The sequence below is a fragment of the Sinocyclocheilus grahami genome, unplaced genomic scaffold, assembly GCF_001515645.1.
Source record: "Sinocyclocheilus grahami isolate Dianchi unplaced genomic scaffold, SAMN03320097.WGS_v1.1 scaffold255.1, whole genome shotgun sequence".
NCBI classification, from domain to species: domain Eukaryota; kingdom Metazoa; phylum Chordata; class Actinopteri; order Cypriniformes; family Cyprinidae; genus Sinocyclocheilus; species Sinocyclocheilus grahami.
Genome location: NW_015505434.1, coordinates 1,785,366 through 1,805,245, shown reverse-complemented (window position 1 = coordinate 1,805,245; position 19,880 = coordinate 1,785,366). Strand labels below are relative to the sequence as shown.

The 19,880-nt window shown below is 35.7% G+C and overlaps 1 protein-coding gene across 3 annotated transcripts in view; it reads left to right on the top strand.

The window, feature by feature from the left end:
- Nucleotides 1-6,641, top strand: part of LOC107598743 (Krueppel-like factor 12) — a 28,382-nt gene extending 21,741 nt beyond the window's left edge. For 2 of the 3 annotated variants that reach the window (XM_016290167.1, XM_016290166.1), the window contains exons 4-5: nucleotides 3,118-3,256; nucleotides 6,479-6,641. In XM_016290167.1, the coding sequence (XP_016145653.1) occupies nucleotides 3,118-3,256; nucleotides 6,479-6,641 (302 nt within the window). Of the gene's footprint in view, nucleotides 1-3,117; nucleotides 3,324-6,478 lie in introns of all 3 variants that reach the window. The other variant, XR_001610591.1, reaches the window with a different exon arrangement.
- The last annotated feature ends 13,239 nt before the right edge of the window (nucleotides 6,642-19,880 follow it).

Genomic DNA, 19,880 nt, shown 5'->3' with positions numbered 1-19,880 from the left:
ACTTTAGTCAAAAACATGTTCTCTTTTGTCAGACTCAAACTTTGGCCTCAGATGACACACAAACATGCCAAATACACAGACTATTTTCCTGCCTAGAGAACACTAGTGAGATCAATTCAAAACACTGTTACAAAAACCTCATTTTGGGAAATAGGAATCCTTTTGCTAGTCAATGACTATTACAGTATAAGATATAAATTGAGGGGTCCAGATACAGTAAAATTTTGCAATAAACATTAAGAAAAGTTTACTGTCATTACACTACTGTAAAGAGATCTTACAGTAAATGAAAAGCACTACAAGAGAAAAGTTCAAAGACCAAACAACTGAATATACATACTGAGTAAACACACATTGGAGAATACTGTCAGTTACTTTACAGAAATAAATAATGAATGAATGAATTCATTCATTCAGCATCCTCTGCCAAATTGTATTACAGTACTGGTAAAATCCTTATTTGTTACAGTTTTTCTCAATTGCTAACACACTATAACTGATTCGTTTGGCACAATTTTCCAACCATTCATACAGTTCCTGAAACAAAGACACGTTTCTCAAAACCGTTAACATATTTCACCTGTTTTCACAAACGCTCCAATTTGCTCAGTGTTTTCAGCTAAACTCTACACAAGAACGGCATCATTTTGGACAGGTTTAACCATGTTCTCATTTAGAAAACACAAACTCACAATATAACTACCTCAAGAATCACAAAATGAACACAAATAGCACACATTTATCCATGTGTGAACATTAAGTAGCAAAACTGATGACACACCAGTCAGAATCTCAGGATGATAAAAAGGAGCACAAGTGATTATGTGATTTGGAAAATTAATCCTACTAGTGGGAGACAAGGGTAAAAGAAAAGAACTGAAGGGAACGGGGTCAAAGGACATTTATTCTTGATGAAATACACAGCACTATAGTTGATCATGTTCTTGTGCATGAGGACAGCTGGCCTACAGGCTCATCTACAGGCTTTCAATACTACTTACAGATCAAATATAATGACAGAACAGTAGCAGTACTTCAGATGAGATAACTTTTACTTTTTATGTATGTATAGTAAATACTGAAGCACAAGTTGTACACCCTCAAACTCATACTGTAACTGCTGAACTGATTTGTAGCCAAGTACAGTACTTCTTACATGTACTGTATTTTTGCAGAACTAAGAGATGACTCTATATTCTGTTGTGTTCATATGCAATTCTTTGGTATTTGACCTTTTCCTTTCTAGTGCTTTTCATCTACTGTACTGTAAGATCTCTTTACAGCAGTGTAATAGAAATAATATTTTCTTACTGTAAACCTTATTGGTTAATTTCACTGTATCTGCTATATTTACTGTAACATGTATCTGCTCTAATTATGTTGTATACTGTAATAGACATTGAGCTGAAAAATGATACCTGATTGCCAAAAGAAGGTTTTTGCAACAATGTTATGAACTGATCTCATTAGTGTGTAAGACTATGTTGTTGTGTGTGTGTTTCTGAGGGCTTGTGTGTCATGTCTGAGGGCGAAGTTTGTTTGTTTTTTCAGCAAGATTGAATAGTTTTGAGTGGAGAGCTTCATTTTGACCTGAAAATAGGAAGTATGGGGAATTGGGTGAGAAGTTATGGATTTGTGTTTAGAGTTTCAAGAAAAGGAGTCACAATTTCAAGAAATGTGTTTAAGCAATCGAGAAAAACTGTATAGCAATTTCTAAGTCTTCTGACAAAAGACTTCTCTGCCTCCCCTAGACAATCATCTCTCAGTTCTGCACAAATACAGTACATACTTGGCTACAAATCAAGTCAACAGTAATGAGTTTGAGGGTGTACAACATCTACTACAGTATTTACTGTACATAGAATAATGAACATTCTCTCATCTGAAGTACTGCTACTATGTACTGTAATTATATTGTATGTGTAAGTAGTACTGAAACCTTGTAGATGAGCCTGTAGGCCAACTTCCCTCATGGTCAGTCCATCCAGAAGAACATGGTCAACTATAGTGCTTTGTATTTCATCAGGAACAAATGACCTTTGACCTCACCCCCTTCGTTTTTATTTTCCCCTCCTATTCCTCTTTGTTTCCCACTACCAGGATTCATTTTCCAAAACTCATAATCACTTGTGCTCCTGTGCATATCTTCTTAAGATTCTGAGTGGTGTGTCATCAGTTTTGCTACTGAATGTTCACACATGGATAAATGTGCGCTGTTTGAGTTTATTTTTTGATGCTTGAGTTAATTGTATTGCATGTTTGTATTTTCGGAATGAGAACATGGTTAAACCTGTGCAAAATGATGGCGTTTTTGTGTAGACTTTTGCAGAAAACACTGAAAAAAAAAATGGAACGAGTGTGCAAACAGGTGAAATGTGTTAAAAGTTTTGAGAAACGTGTCTTTGTTTTGAGAACTGTATGAATGGTTTGGAAAATTTGGCCAAATGAATCAGTTATAGTGAGTTAGCAATCGAGAAAAACGGTAAAACATTAATCAAAGTGTCATTAGATTAGAATCTTAATAGTTTGGTTCAATGTGTCAGTGCTATGGTCCTAGAATAATAATGAAGAGGCAGTGTCCACATAACTGAATCATTATCATCAAACACAAGCATTTCAAAGGTGTCTTTAACTACGATGTACTTATGTAAAAAAAAATAAAAAAAAAATAAAAGTAAGGTACAATCATGTGCTTATTGTGTTTATGTTGTATTATAAAACACTTTTACTGCTATTGGAGTGGGATACAGTTAAGGTTTGGGACAGGTTTGTTTAAGAATAAGGGTGGATTAAAGGGGAAAATGTGGGGTCGACAATGTAGTTATAGACATAACTATACATAAATTAGTTACATATGTAAATACAAGCAGGTATTTTTTTTAAATATTAGTGCAATGTAAAACATGTAAGCACTTTGTGTCTATTATTAATTTAAATGTGAATGCATAGTAGTTAAAGACACTTAATATGAGTCCAATTATATATATATATATATATAATATATATATATATTCTTTTTTTTTGCAGATTGTAGGTTAACTCTGAAGGTTTAAGAAATGATTTGGTCATATGTGAGTATTGTAAATTCAACTACACCAACCTTCTGTTTTTATCCAGTCATGCACCGAATCGCAGATGGACTGTCACCTCGGCGATCTTTGAGTGACAGCGAGGATGATGACCTGCCCAACGTGACCTTGGAGAGAGTGAATGAAACAGGATCCACTGCCCTGACTATCGCCCGTGCTGTGCAAGAGTAAATACACCTTCATTAAGCTGCAATATTTACAATCCAATCCTATCTATCATTATGATATATGATGGTAATTTTCAGAGCTCACTCTGTGCATGATATGATGTCCAGGATGACAAAAATCATAGAAATAAGATTATAGACTGTGACAGGGACCCAAGCACTCACAAGGAGAATCACATTGAGATGTAAACACGGGAGCGATGCTGGCATCCAAAGAGGTGTTTATTTGAAGCAGATGTACAAAATGTGCAAATAAATATGTTTAAGAGCATAAAAACAGTACCAATTCCCCTCTACACGACTGAGACCGGAGTTTACCACTCAAGCAGCGCTACAATAACCTTGTTCAACTTGCTCTTGACAATCTGTCCACTAGTTCCCCTTGCTATTCGTGACAGTCAACTTATATAAACATCTTTTCTGCTCTTACTAAATGGAATATACCATTTTTATAAAATAAACTCATCTCTCCATCTGATTAATAAATAAGTGCATAAGATAATTAAGAACAGTTAAATCCCACATAGGTACACACAATAGAAAGGATGGATAAAACCAAAACATACTGTATATTTCCATAAATCAGCTAAAATTTCCTTTAAAGCCCTTCCCACTCTGCTAAAACAGGAAATATACACCAGCAAACCCAACGTAAATATAAACAAATTAATTCAAATAAAAAATGCACAAGAACAGTAAGAACACAATAAAAACAGTGATGGAAGCCAACTTCAAGGACTCTCCATCACATAGATATTTAAAAGTAAACAGATATTTTAGACATTTTAAATGAGTGTGAGTGAATGAGTGAATGATCTTTTTAAATAAAGAATTGGATATGGCATTGTCAGCATTATTAGAAAGCAAGTAGGGACAAAGGCAAACGGTTGGCAGTGCTGTGTAAATGATTCTGGAAAGGACAAAAAAAACCAGTAGTGAATATTAGTGTGAAAGAGAAAGTGTGTCTGGGAGTGTTGTTTATTTGACCTGTTGGTTCTTAAATCAATAAGGATTTGATCCAGTGAGTCATGTAGTGTTTGTATACATACTGTGCAGTTATAGTCGAGCGACAAAATTTGAAATCTGGCAAAACCACCCTGGAGACATGGGGGAAAACTGGAAAAACTATTCATAAATAATTCCATTAATATTTTTGCTTTGTTATTGTATTATTTTTGTTTTTACAATGTGCTATACTTTCTCCAAAAGGGGGGGGGTACAAAAGCTGTCACTGGGATGGCACCCTTACTCTTAAAAGGTGCATATTAGAACTGTAAATTTACATATAAGTACCTAGATGGTACATATTAGTACTTTTTGAAAAGGTGACCAGTGACCGCTTTTTTACCTTTTATTCTGGGCGTGTATATATCTTTACATGTTTGGCAGATGCCTACCTGATTTAAAGCATATTCAGGGTAAACATTTCGCGAGTATTTTCGTTCCCTTGAAATGGAACGGATTACCTTGTTTAACCAGTTGAGCGTCAGGAACTGATTTCAGTCTGAGAGGGAGTGTGTGCTTCAGGTTGAATGTGTTGTGGACACAGGTGCAGGAGTGAACTTTTCCACGACATTCTAATTTATTGAGATGCACCTGTATCCCCTGACCCATGATCAGCTAGTGAATAATGAATGACTTTATTATTATATTAAACTGATAAACTGGTCTCCAAGCAGTGATGCTGCCCTGCACGTAACCACAACTGGAAAGCCCCTCTGGTGTTCTCCAGTGGGAAACATACAAACAAAAGACGGAACATTAATGACTGTGCTGAGTTTAGTCTGACGGTAGCTGCTGTTTCCCTCCCTGGTTCTCTCTTGTTGACAACATTGTAACGTTGATTCTTACTGTAAAACTAGATGGAGTTCCTCTGACCTCGGACTAAAAATTCCAAGCCGCATATGAGCACATAATGAAATGTGGAAAATAGTGACAGCATTTTAAAGAATGTAGATATTGTTTAAAGGGGGATAAAAGATCTAGGATGTTTTCTTTCTGTCTTTTCCTCTTTGGGCCCCAAAAGTGATGGAGTGTGCCAAAAGCTACAGGTACCCCTCGTTGACCCCCCTCCACACACACATACACTCACAACCTCCACTCCTGCTACCCAAAAGAAACAGGAAGTGGCTCTGTGGGGGGTGAAAATGCCTCTTCTGCCACTCAGAAAACATTTCCAATGAAAAGTAGGCTTGCCATCTAATTTATCCTGACAAAAAAATAAAACTGAGTTCAAGAAAAGGCAGATTTCCCTGATACCAAAAGTATGCACAGTAAATGTTAGCTATTAATTTCCCTAAATAAACAATTGATATTCTCTTTTGATCTTTAAATGATAAATAATGTAAATAATAATGCAAAATGTTAGATTTCTGCAAAATTTTATTTACATTTCTGAACCACTAGCGCCACCAAACGGAAGTACAAAAATAATGGCTTTTCATACAGTTTTTCTAAACACTCTTCGCCATATTTGCTATTTGTCAACCAAATTGGTTAAGCCAATATTGCTATGTTGGACTGGTTGGCATATTCAAACTTATTCTTAAACAAGAATCTTTTTTTCTGCTCTGTTAGTAAACACACCATGCAGGCCTAAATGAACTTAATTGTATATGTATTAAGAAAAAAGATTAATAGATCTGCTGCACACTAGGAACATGCAACCTCTTTTAATATTAGCTTGTCCGTCTGTGGAAATATCGCCACAGAGATCCACTCTGGTTTTGTGAAATTTTAAGGGAATCAAAGAACTACTGGTATAGTTATGGTTGACTGCAGAAGAGAAAACATCGAAAAAAAATTATTGTCTGACTCGCTCCTGGAGGGCCGGTGTCCTGCAGAGTTTAGCTCCGACCCTAATCAAACACACCTGAACCAGCAGGTGTGTTGAGGAAAGTTGGAACTAAACTCTGCAGGACACCGGCCCTCCAGGAGCGAGTTTGGTGACCCTGGATTATTAGCATAGCTCCCTCAAGTGGTGATTTAAAGTAAAGAAGTAAATATTTATATTTTCTGATTTGTTTACATGCAGTAAGTATAATAAACATTGCAAATTTGCTGATAATTAATCAATTTAATGTGTGTGTGTGTGTGTGTGTGTGTGTGTGTGTGTGTGTGTGTGTGTGTGTGAGTGAGTGAGAGAGTGAGTGAAAAACAATCATACTAAACAAAACTGTCTTCAAATGATATCTTTAATTCAAAATCATGCTGTCATTGCAGTTCCCTGTTGCCGTTCAGCATTGAGAGCCTGCGGAGGCCCCGTCCTTCAGAGTCACCTGACTCAAAGAGGAGGCGCATTCACAGGTGTGAGTTTGAGGGCTGCAATAAGGTTTACACCAAGAGTTCTCATCTTAAAGCCCACAGACGCACACACACAGGTTAGTCAGCCTACATTTAGGCCTACATCAGGTCACGTTTTGAAAAAAGTTATGTTCTTGTAAGGTCCTTTCTTTCTTTCTTTCTTATATATATATACATACAAAATGTATAGTATTTTACAGGGAACCCAGTGACTAAAAATCATGAGTGTAAATGATCGTCAAATGGGCATTCCTTTTTATTTTTTTCTCTTCTACAATGATGTATCTGTAAATTATGTTATGGTAAACATTTCAGTTTTATATGGATTTAACTGTGAATTTATACATAAATACAGTATATGTTAGAAAAAGGCATGAATAAAAGCACAGATTTGTATGTACAGAAAAGACTTGTGTGACTTTAAAGACCATACAAAGGCCCAAACACATATGCCTCATGAAGTTCAGAGACAACGTGATAATCTTACTGGACAGAACAGAATATAAAAGAGCAATTATAACTGATCAAATAGAACATTGATGGATTTATTTATGTATTTATTTATTTTAAGAATTCTGGTACATACTGGAATGACACTATTTCGGCAAAATGCATATTTCTTCATTGACAGCCATTCAGAAGACTTCAGAGTTCAAAGACTATATTCCAAAATAATTTTATTTCATCAAGTAATATATAAATTGCAAATATCTAATTATATTATAGTAGATGTTTTGTAAATAACTTATTTTTGAATGGTCATAAAAGCATAACATTGACTTATATTTTTGGCTTCGACAAGAGACAGGCATCTTACACCACTGTACGTGTCTTTTTAGCCTTACCTCTATATATACTGCATAGACAGCATTTTTTTAAGCTACACTGAGTGCCTAGGTCGCATATTTTACCTGCCAGCTGAGCAGCCGCCAATGAGACAGCTAATGATTGGTATACTGCTTTTCTTTTTTTCTTCTTTTTTCATTGCAATCTTTAGAACAATGAACATACAAGGGAAATAAGTAACATATAAATGACATCAAAACAAATACAATAAGCAAAAACAATTAAAAAAAAAATTTATGGAAAGCAATAAGAAAATCACGTGCATAAACAAGTACAAATAGTTATTGCAAATTATTATTATTATAAGAATAGATTTAAAACTTTAAAATAATTTCTTTTTATTAAATTTTTTTTGCTTTGTTATTTCTTGTTTCTTTTAATGTGTGCAGGTAGTGACCTATTTCTATTTTAAAATGAGTCAAATTTACATTTACATTTGTGGATAAATAATTTTCCCTATATAATGAGTACATTCACAATGTACCAAATTTTGAAGTGAACAGTATACTCGTAAAAAATAAAACATCCTTTTCTTTGAGATGCAATTCAATCTTAGTACTTTTCAAAATCAATTTTTACAAATCACACCAAAATAGTTATTTTTAAATAATACAATCATAAAATAAATGGACAATACTCTCATTTTATGAAAGGCTTTTCTTAAGCCTTAGGACTTCCTTAGACGCCCCTGGAGCCACACTAGGCCTATGTGTAGGCTAATATTTTACACTTTGATATTTTACAATAATATACAATTATTATTATTTATATTATTATAAAATACGTTTCTTGAAGTGTATTCATACTGAAGGCCATACCTTACGGTACATTTTTTATAAATATTGTACTTCTTCAATTCACCACAAGGTTGCAGCAGTATTCCAATGTTAACAGACTTCTTGTCATCTGTTCTAAACTGGACTTCATCATGCAGGTCAGTTCACGACACTCGATTTAACCTTTAACCCACCTTTACCCTGACTATGACAAACATTTTAACGACATGCCATCCGACAGTCTATTTTTTTATAAATATTGTACTTCTTCAATTCACCACAAGGTTGCAGCAGTATTCCAATGTTAACAGACTTCTTGTCATCTGTTCTAAACTGGACTTCATCATGCAGGTCAGTTCACGACACTCGATTTAACCTTTAACCCACCTTTACCCTGACTATGACAAACATTTTAACGACATGCCATCCGACAGTCTAGTGATCAAGAAATACCTTCTTTTTTTGTCCCTTTGTTATTAGTGCAGGTGCATGGCCTAAATCACCCTGCACCTGCAGGTTTCATATTAGCATATTGGCACAAAGTATTTTAATTAGAGATTAAAACTGTCATAACTACCCCTTATATATGAAAAAGACAAACTCTTTCATCATTTTGTTTGGTTTAGTTATACCCCGGAATATAACAAAAATGTTCAGTTTTGCTTAATGGCACAGTGCACTTTATTAACATTAGAACATTCATGTGGCATTTATCTAAAAGAATGCTTAAATTCTTTATTTCAAGAGAAAAAAAACCTTTTACAAAATGGAAATCTGTTTCTGTAGTAATACATTTCTAGTAATATAGCCTATCATTGACGTATGTGGTAATCTTTTTTAAGAAGGGTGCCTTTGTGTTTGTTTTCCTGTGGTATGTTAGAGATGACCTTTAAATGTTGATTTAAAGCCGGTTTAACTGAATTTTTTCTTGTCATGATTTGAATGGAACTCCACTTGTCCGATGACTTTCCTGCTATATGTAGCATTGATTCTACTGTATGTTGCAAATTATTTGTTATTATTTTAGCTCTTTTTGAAAAGAAAATCGACACATATTAATGCGTTACAACACCTAATAAAAGCAAAGCCTACTTCATAACTGCAGCTTCACGAAGCTGTTTTGCGTCAAGCTCTAAGGCAGTGTCACACTTCCACAGCCGTCGGTAGGACAGGCGGACACACTGAGTGTGTTTGTGTTGGTTGGAAATAGATCCTGCATGTCTCAATCAGTCATCTCCCTCTGATCTGAGAGGATGAGCAACATAATATTGAAATATAAATAAAATATAGTTTATCTGACAGTAAAAACAGCAGTAAGGCTTGTTGTTCCCCTTTCCTCTGCCTCATAATCCAAACAAAAGAATCTCTGTCATAACACAACCGCTGAGCACTCTTCAAAACAGAAAGAGAGAGAGAGATTGAGTGTGTATGTGTATGTATATGAAAAAAAGACCTAGGCAGGATGTTCATATTTTAGTTGGCACGGGCTTTGCTCACTTGCTTTATCTCTTTAGGATTAATATATATATATATATTAATCCTAATATATATATTATATATATTATTATATATATAATTTTGGCTCTTGACAAATTATCCAAAACTCAAATTCTGATTCTGACTTTGTTTATGCCTCCGAAAAAATTGTGCACCAGTGATCAAAAGGTGCTCTTATGTAAGTACCATTAAAAAAAACAACCGATGCCAACGCCATATAACGTGCAGAAGCAAACGCACGAGGTTCAGCGAAGCATTTGCAGGTTTGAGCAAGAATCAGGTGTCCTTGTGCAAGTCTCTGGTGCAATGCTACAGGTTTCACAACAGACCCCAGGGTATTAGGAGAATGCCAAGAGAACAAAACGTGATTGCAGTACTTGCACTGCCGGCTGCCAGACTCCACAAAGTCTCTGTCATATTTTGGTCACAATTATAATGATCCCATTGCAGCAAAATTACACCCAGAGGTTCAAAGGCTGATAATTGTAAAGGTGTGCTTTTTAAAACTTGAAGGTTTTATCGAGAGAGAGAGAGAGAGAGAGAGAGAGAGAGAGAGAGAGAGAGAGAGAGAGAGAGAGAGAGAGAGAGAGAGAGAGAGAGAGAGAGAGAGAGAAGGAGAGAGTAAATGTTTGCAGGGTGCCTCAAAGAATGTTTTTGAAGTCAAAGTTATAACATATTCTGAAGTTTTCTGCCCTATCAAAGACATTTAAATCCATATGATAAACAATAGTCTGATGTATTGAACACTGAAAGGCTGCACGCTACTTTACAGTGAGCTTAAATAGTGGCGAAATGACACATAAGAACACAATGCAATTTTTAACTGCAGTGTCACAAGCTTTTCCTGTCTCTGGCATTCGGCAAACCAGCCCTGTAACTGACGCCTGTAACCACACCGTAAACTTTGGAGTGAAACCATTTATAACCAGTAACAGAATTCTTTTAGAGATCGTGACATAATGTTCCAAAGCCACTGTCTTCTGGGTAACCGCTGAGCAGCTAAACAAACACAGTCGTATTATTGTTTACTTCCCATTTACTCCCAATACAGGCAGTTCTGAGACTGCATTTATAATACAGCTAATTGACCTTGGGGGAAGGGAGCTCTGGTAAATATTTGGCAATTCCTCTTTGTGTCAGGAACATAAAGGCATATTTGTCAGAGGAAGCTGCCGTTATTATGGCTTTGTAATCGTGAAGTGTTCACATTTGCCATGCATGGTGAGATTTTGGAGCAGCTCACATGAAAGCTGTCGGTGTAATGATCCACAGCAAATGGTAGTGACAAGGTGAGGAAATGAGAAGGGTGGTTGTATCTGGAGACTATGGCTGATTGACAGCATTTTTTTTTTTCTCTCATCTTTTTCTGTCTTTTTTTCCATATGAATGTTCCCACGGAAGTGAGGGAATCCCTGCCCAGAAACAGAAAGTTTCTGTCTAAAGAGAGATGCCACATATCCCTGCCTTTTTTCCTGTGTTCATGCATCATCCTTGTTGACTCATCCACCTCCACCAAATACGCTGCTTTTTTCTGATTAGCAGGGTATTCCATGAAGTTATTCAGCTAAAAACTTTTGCCATGCTGGACAAAGGTGAGTGAACTCACCAACCATATATATTTCACACTGGCCAATTATTTTATATAATAAAATGATCAATAAATGAATAATACATATTTTTTTATATTTTGAAATATTGTAATGAAATAATATCAAATAATTTTATTTGTATATTTATATTTTGGGGTATTTTTGACACTTCTTTTGATATTTCTTAAAAATAGCTCAGGTAATTGCAATGCCTGCAAAATCATATACTTTAGGAGATTTTTTCAGTAAAAATGCACCTTTCAGAAAACACAAAAATATGTTAATAATATTATATTTTTGTTTTGGTTTCTTAATGTTATGAATGCTCCACATATGTGTTACAACAAGAAGTCCTTGTAAAAATCGACATAAACATTCAAAACATATACAATCAATATTTTTGATTTGTAAATTGATTTAACTGATGAAAAGTGACAGTAAACAAATGAACACAAATAATGTTACAAAAGACTGCTAGTTCAAATGAACACTATTTACTTTTCTGTTCACCAAAGAGTCCTGAACAAAAATGTGTCAACACTGATAATAATAAGAAATGTTTCTCAAGCAGCAAATCAGCATATTAGACTGATTTCTGAATGATCATGTGACACTGAAGACTGGAATAATGATGCTGAAAATTCAGCTTTGATCACAGGAATAAATTTCATTTTAACATGTATATTTACATAGAAAGCAGTTATTTTAAATTGCAATAATATTTTACAATATTACAGTTTTTATTGTATTTTTGTTCAAATAAATGCAGCCTTGAAAGAAGCCATCAAACAACCATATCTTACTAGAGTAAATGTTTGTTCCAATTCCTTATAAAGTTGCTGACTAATAAACTTGCAGCTAAAAAAATCAAACACGTTTTACTCATATTTGCCACACAGTCGAGTGTTCGTTTTGAACCCCTGTTATGATCATCCAGTCAATCTCAAAATACATGCTGAGCAACATGTAGCTATCATTTACCATGAGGCATAATGCCCATGCAAGAGGACAGATATGGATAAGAAATGTCAGATATGCCTGTTCAGCTGTGATGGACCATAAGGACATACTAGAATGTCTGGGAATAGTGACATTAAGACTGATCTGGCCAGCAATCCTGATGGAAGTGAATGAGGAACATCTGCAGTCTTTCTTCTGTGGTATGAGCTATGGAGCTTCATCCCACTCAGGTCAGTAAGCCAGTAGATGTGTGTGTGTGTGTGTGAGGGCGGGAGGCAAGGGTTCAGGGGTCGCTAGCACAATTCTGTTTGGTATTTTTTATGCTATTGTGTCTAAGGTCTCTGATGTACCATTGGAAAAGGGAGTTCAGAATGCTGTTTTCCATCAACATGTAGAAAATGTGAAGAGTGAAAACGTGACAGCTGTGTGCAAAGGGGAGCGAAAAAGATTTGGAGAAATTTGGAGGCATCTGATCCATCAAGTAGACAAGCAGACTACATTTGTGTGCGTGTTTGTGTGTGCGAGAGTGCTCGTCCACGTGTGTATCGTGTGTGTATCATTAAAAATGAGAGGTTCCAAGAGCATGGGAAAATGAGAGCGGTCAGTTCATATTAGTGAGCCCCCAGGAAAAGAGTGAGGGGGAAGAGCAATTAGCTCTGAACGTTTTGGAATGGCTGTCCACCCGCGCACAAATTACCTTGCCACCTTTGAGACATATATGCATACCATAAACTAACATAAAATAAATGTCTTGGGACTTTCAAAGTCAAACCCTCTTACGTCCCTACCACCCACACAAGCGCAGCTCCACAGATTGCTGTAGTTACGGTTGTGTTATGTGAACTTCTAACTTGGGTTAAGTGATTTTTTTATGTGTGTGTGTGTATAGTTATGGACAGGGTTTTAAAGGCTTTAAGCACATCATTCATGGCTCATGAATTTCTGTCAACTTCATTGGTTTAGTGTTACAATAATCAACCTTACTATTAATACATTTATGTACACGCAGCATCAGAAATCAAGCAAAAATGCCCCAGAAATGGAATTTTAAATTTCTTTTATATAACATTTGATATATTTCATAATATTAGATTATTTGCCAAGTTAACTAGTTATTGATTTAGTATGAGTTCAGTGCAAAAAAATGCACTGGTTAGGATATATTACATAATTCCAAATATCAAATATAATTTTACTTCTCTTTTGCTCTGACATGCACTGTGAGCTTTAAGGTCTTATATAGACAGGTGTGTGGCTTTCCTTATCAAGTCCAATCAGTATAATCAAATACAGCTGGACTCAAATGAAGGTGTAGAACCCTCTCAAGGATGATCAGAAGAAATGGAGAGCCCCTGAGTTAAATATATGAGTGTCACAGCAAAGGGTCTGAATACTTAGGACCATGTGATATTTCAGTTTTTCTTTTTTAATAAATCTGCAAAAATGTCAACAATTCTGTGTTTTTCTGTCAATATGGGGTGCTGTGTGTACATTAATGAGGAAAAAAAATTTACTTAAATGATTTTAGCAAATGGCTGCAATATAACAAAGAGTGAAAAATTTAAAGGGGTCTGAATACTTTCCGTACCCACTATATATATATATATTCAATTAAATAATAGTAACTAATACAACAATTATTTGCTTAAAACAAATTATGAATATCAAGTAATATTAAATTATATTTAATAGAGAAACTAATGGCTCACAATTGCTTTACTCAACAACATTTTCGTTTGTTATATTATACTGCACACACTCCCACACAGAAAAATTCCAGATTCTTTTAAATACAAGCTACATCTGGTCTGTTTCAGTTGAGGTTGAATGGTTGCAGGGAAGAATCTGAGGGAGCTTCTCTGCTGCCCTGTGGCAGGTTCACTGACAATTTCACTTAAATATGTGTATATCTGCTCACAATACACATCTAGCCTGTTTTTTGGCAGAGACACCTGCTTCATCTGTTTTCTATCAACAAAAAGAGGGGGAGAAACAGAACTTGTTTGTGGCAATACACAAATGTTTAAACCTTTCAAATGAGTTAACACCTTTCACCTTTCACCTTTGCTGTGTGTGTGTGTGTGTGTGTGTGTGTGTGTGTGCATGTTTAATGGCAGGTGTGTGTGCTCACTAGCCGACAGTGGTGGTGCTCGCCTTACATAGAGCTTATACACACAGAGTGAATGAAAACATTATGAGAACCCATTACCTTCAATTATCTGTTGTCATTGAAGCTTGGGTTGCTGCCAATCATCATAAGGATTACCCATTAATAGAACTCATCTATTTTTTTAGCAAGAAGCATAGACTGCTTGAACTTACGCTTGACTTTTATGAGTCTAGTCAAGCATGCATGACACATCTTGAGAAGTTACTCCTATTTGTGTGACATTTGCTTGTCATTTGCTTGTCTATTGTGCATGATTGTGCACTTTAAACTGTCATTTTCTTGCTGCTCTTTTGTCAAAAACACCTTCTTAATACCTAGACAATGCATTGACAGATTGCCCTCTACAGTGCCTATACCCAAAATAGTCCCTTGTAATGCTTTGATTATAACATGAGCTCTGCAAAACATTCAGACAAACTGAAGAATGAATGTAAAGTCATCAGTACATGTGTATTGCATACAGACCAGTCCATCATGTAGGCAATATAGGCAGTTGTCTGTGAACTAGACATTTTCTTTTGACATAATGAAACATTAGGCAAGCTGCTTAAAAGGGGAACAATTGCTTTATCCAACAAAGAGTTATTGAAAGCCCACAGTTATTAAATATAATGGGGATTTGGCATAAACTAGCCTTTCACCTCAAACTAATCTAATATCTAAATGACTAGCATTAATCATTTATGTGTGCTGCAGGTAAGAACAGGATAGTGAGTGGGCTGTTTACAGAAGGAGGAGCTCTCCCATTTTCTGACTGTTCTACGTTTGATAAGTAGTCATTGAGAAAATCCGTCAGGTTTATGGCATATGTGTGTGAGACACTGGATAGTAAATCAATAAATGCTCTTATTCATCTTTTGATTTTTTTGTAGCTGCGCAGAGTGTGTAGGCAATGTTTTTTTCTTAACACTCAAGAGGGTCTTCACCTTAGTTTTTTTACTTTACTTTGAGCAAAAATCTATAGAAATCAGTGCAGAGGGATGGTTGAATAATTATTAATGGAGTTTTGTATGAAAAAGGATGTCACCCACTAACCTCAACAAACTGTAAAACATATTGATGGTACTCACAGAATAACTTTTGTTTTAGCAGTCACTATATGGGGTAAAGTTGTTACAAAAGGAACCAGCCAAACAGCATATTATAGACTTTCAGCTACTTTTATAAACCGTGAAACAGCCAAAAGACAAAAGGCAATTTAGAGAATCATCAAACCATTGGGTGACAAAATATTCAGTTTTTTGCTAAACCAATCTGTGCAAATGGACAACGCTATCTCAAGAAAGAAAATGTGGTTTCTCTCTTGAACCAATTCTATTTCTGTTACAATCTGTGATGGCGAGGAACGATGGAGACGAGGAATAAACGAAACGGTCTTTAATAACGGAAACTCAGGGTACAGCCAACACTGGGAACGGCAGGAAACACATGGCCATAACAAGTATAACCGACCAAGACAGACTTCTCAGACTGTAGGACTTAAATACAGGGGATTATTGGGAAAACACAGGTGCATGGGATGACTAATTAAAGCTAATTAACAAAACGAGGACAGGAACATGACCAAATAAGGGAACAGAAACAGGGGCAAACCATAACACAGACAGTCCATGATCTTGACAATTTCATTCAACTTTTTTTTTTTCTAAACCAATCTGTGCAAATGGACAACGCTAACTCAAGAAAGAAAATGTGGTTTCTCTCTTGAACTAATTGTCTTTCATTCAACTATTTATATATCACATCCAGTTGCCTTGGAGTGAACATTGTTGGAGTGAACTTTGTTGTTGTTTTTTTACAAATGACAAAAGCACCAAAGTAGTCCATACAATGTGTGCACTATACTAAGTCTTCTGAAGCCATACAACAGCTTTGTATGAGCATCAACCTGAAATTTAGATAGTTTTCTATAGCTGCCGAAGAAACATTTTTCATTTACATAAAGTTTCACTTAATGTACCAAAACTAAAACTAAATAAAAACTATAGACATTAAATATTAATAATAATAATAATAATAATAATGAGAAAAACTAAATGACAAAAAAATGACAAAAATAAAGTAAAACTAAATTACTTAAATGTTAAATCAAATTTAAAATTTTAATGAAAATGACAAAAATAAAAACAAATTCAAACTTTTAGTAAAAGCTACAGCTATTTTGCCTTCAGAAGAATAAACTACTTTTATGGTTTTGATTTTTCTTTTCAGATTAAAACTATCTTAACTATATGTTTATCTGTCTGTTTCACCTCATTTAAATGTGATAATATATGATATCTATATAATGCTGTTTGACTTTTTAGTGGTGCACAATGAAAGTAGTTACTTTTTACCTTGTCTCCCTTATGAAACTGCTCTTACGAGACATAAGCCTCCAAACCCTAAAGCTGAAATATATCCCATGACAACTAGCCTCAGGTTTTTCTCATAGTATGTGTTGCTTTACAGGTGAGTTACATTTCATGAGAATGACTCATTAGTGGTTCTGAATGTTCATTTTGAGTGTCATTTCACTCTAGTTTTTTCTCTGACTCAGCGTCAAACAAGGCACTTCATTTGTCAATCAAACCATCTATAAATAATCTGTTTTGGACCGTCCCTATGACTTTGATGGCTCTTGAATACACTTCCTGTTCAGTCCTCCACAGACCACTAATTTAAGTATACTTAAACAAAGGGTCAGAATTAATAAAGCAGCCACTACATGTGAATGTGTTTCAATCAAACAACTGAGGCTGTGAAGCGTTCTCATGCTAGCTGCTTTAGCCACAGCTGTTGTAGTACATCAGCTCATGAGATTGCCTCTCAGTGTCATGGAGAAAGTCGCAGTACTTCATGGTTCATGGTCTGCCATTTTGTTTTCCTCACGCTGAGGTGTGAGAGTACCGAGAGACTGAATCACGGACACAGATCCTGCAAGCCACTGAATCACCCTCTGTTTAACACATAGACGCGTATCAGCGTCCAAGCGGTCTTCTGGAAGCTTAAGTTTGTCTTCAGCCATGGCAAACAAATGTCAAGAGCAATACACTTCCTGTTCAGTCCTCCACAGACCACTAATTTAAGTATACTTAAACAAAGGGTCAGAATTAATAAAGCAGCCACTACATGTGAATGTGTTTCAATCAAACAACTGAGGCTGTGAAGCGTTCTCATGCTAGCTGCTTTAGCCACAGCTGTTGTAGTACATCAGCTCATGAGATTGCCTCTCAGTGTCATGGAGAAAGTCGCAGTACTTCATGGTTCATGGTCTGCCATTTTGTTTTCCTCACGCTGAGGTGTGAGAGTACCGAGAGACTGAATCACGGACGCAGATCCTGCAAGCCACTGAATCACCCTCTGTTTAACACATAGACGCGTATCAGCGTCCAAGCGGTCTTCTGGAAGCTTAAGTTTGTCTTCAGCCATGGCAAACAAATGTCAAGAGCAGCCATGAGCAACACACCCCCCCTCAGGAGCAGCACTGTTGATGTTTAAGAGTGGAAAGTACCCATTTGAAACCACGGTCCATTAAGGTATTAAGAACATGATTAGAACCATAAGCTCAAACTCCCATGTGTTCATTCAATGCTTATTATGTTTCCACAGTGTGTTGGGAACAGGTCCTCCTTTCTGTGTGGGTGGTCTGTAAAGCTTCACTGGAAAAATTGCAGCAAAAGTAGCATGTTGTATCGGCCCGCGGCCAGAAGCCCAGATGTGACATTAATTGTTTTGAATCTGCGCAGTGAGCCAATAGTCCCTTTCACACTCAGTAAATAAGTTAAACAATAAAATTTCATATTTAAGTTCAGTAAAGAGGAACAGGAAATCTGATGTTTTTGAAGTAATTCAACCAGACAGTTACATGACCTCTACTGGTTTCATGAAAAGACTGTGTGCTGTGGATCCAAAATTTACTTTTTTGTGCACCAGTCCTGTCAAGGGTGAGTGACTAAAGAACATTTAAACAGAAATAAATCTTATCAGGCACGGAACTGAATTTTGTGCTAAGTTAAACAATAAAACTTCATATTTAAGTTCAGTAAAGAGGAACAGGAAATCTGATGTTTTTGAAGTAATTCAACCAGACAGTTACATGACCTCTACTGGTTTCATGAAAAGACTGTGTGCTGTGGATCCAAAATTTACTTTTTTATGCACCAGTCCTGTCAAGGGTGAGTGACTAAAGAACATTTAAACAGAAATAAATCTTGTCAGGCACGGAACTGAATTTTGTGTTTATTTCAAACATATTTGTGACCCTGGACCACAAAACCAGTCTTAAGTAGCTGGGGTAAATTTGTAGCAATAGCCAAAAATACATTGTATGAGTCAAAATTATAGATTTTTCTTTTATGCCAAAAATCATTAGGATATTAAGTAAAGATCATGTTCCATGAAGATATTTTGTAAATTTCCTACTGTAAATATATTAAAACTTAATTTTTGATTAGTAATATGCATTGCTAAGAACTTCATTTGGACATCTTTAAAGGCGATTTTCTCAATATTTACATTTCTTTGCACCCTCAGATTCCAGATTTTCAAATAATTGTATCTCGGCCAAATATTGTCCTATCCTAACAAACCATACATCAATGAAAAGCTTATTTATTCAACTTTCAGATTATGTATAAATCTCAATTTCGAAAAATTTACCCTTATGACTGGTTTTGTGGTCCAGGGTCACATTTTGTGTGATTGACTCGTTTTAAAGCTACCTACAAAAACAATTGGCCATAAGAGTCAGAAAGGTTAATTTGTTACTTAAGAGATAAGTCCCTGATAGCAAAGTACATCACGGAAATGTCTATTTGATGTCTGCATTTACATCTGCATTTTTTCCAAGTGTTTGCTCATCTGCAATATGTCTATAGGACGTTTCCTATCAGATGTCAAATAGACGTTTAGAAGATGTCTTTAAGATGTTCATGATTTAGAATGTATGTAAAACTGACATCTGAAAGAGTGCTCATCTGCAATATGTCTATAGGACGTTTCCTATCAGATGTCAAATAGACGTTTAGAAGATGTCTTTACGATGTTCATGATTTAGAATGTATGTAAAACTGACATCTGAAAGATGCCTATCAGATTTTTACACAGCAGATGCTTTCCAGATGAAGCGATCTTTAACAGACATCTTGCAGACGTCAGTCTTTTATTTTTTATTTGATTTGTCACAAAAGCGTCAAAAAGCGTGACATTCTACCACATGAGTGCTTTTCACACTGCATTTAACCACGTTTACACAGCAGATGCTTTCCAGATGAAGCGATCTTTAACAGACATCTTGCAGACGTCAGTCTTTTATTTTTGATTTGATTTGTCACAAAAGCGTCAAAAAGCGTGACATTCTACCACATGAGTGCTTTTCACACTGCATTTAACCACAGGTTATCTCGTTCTAAACTCTGCTTTTAACTCCAGATGCGTTTCACACTCATGATTTAATAGCAGGATTTGGTGTTAGAGTGTTACAGCTAGATGCTTCGCAACAG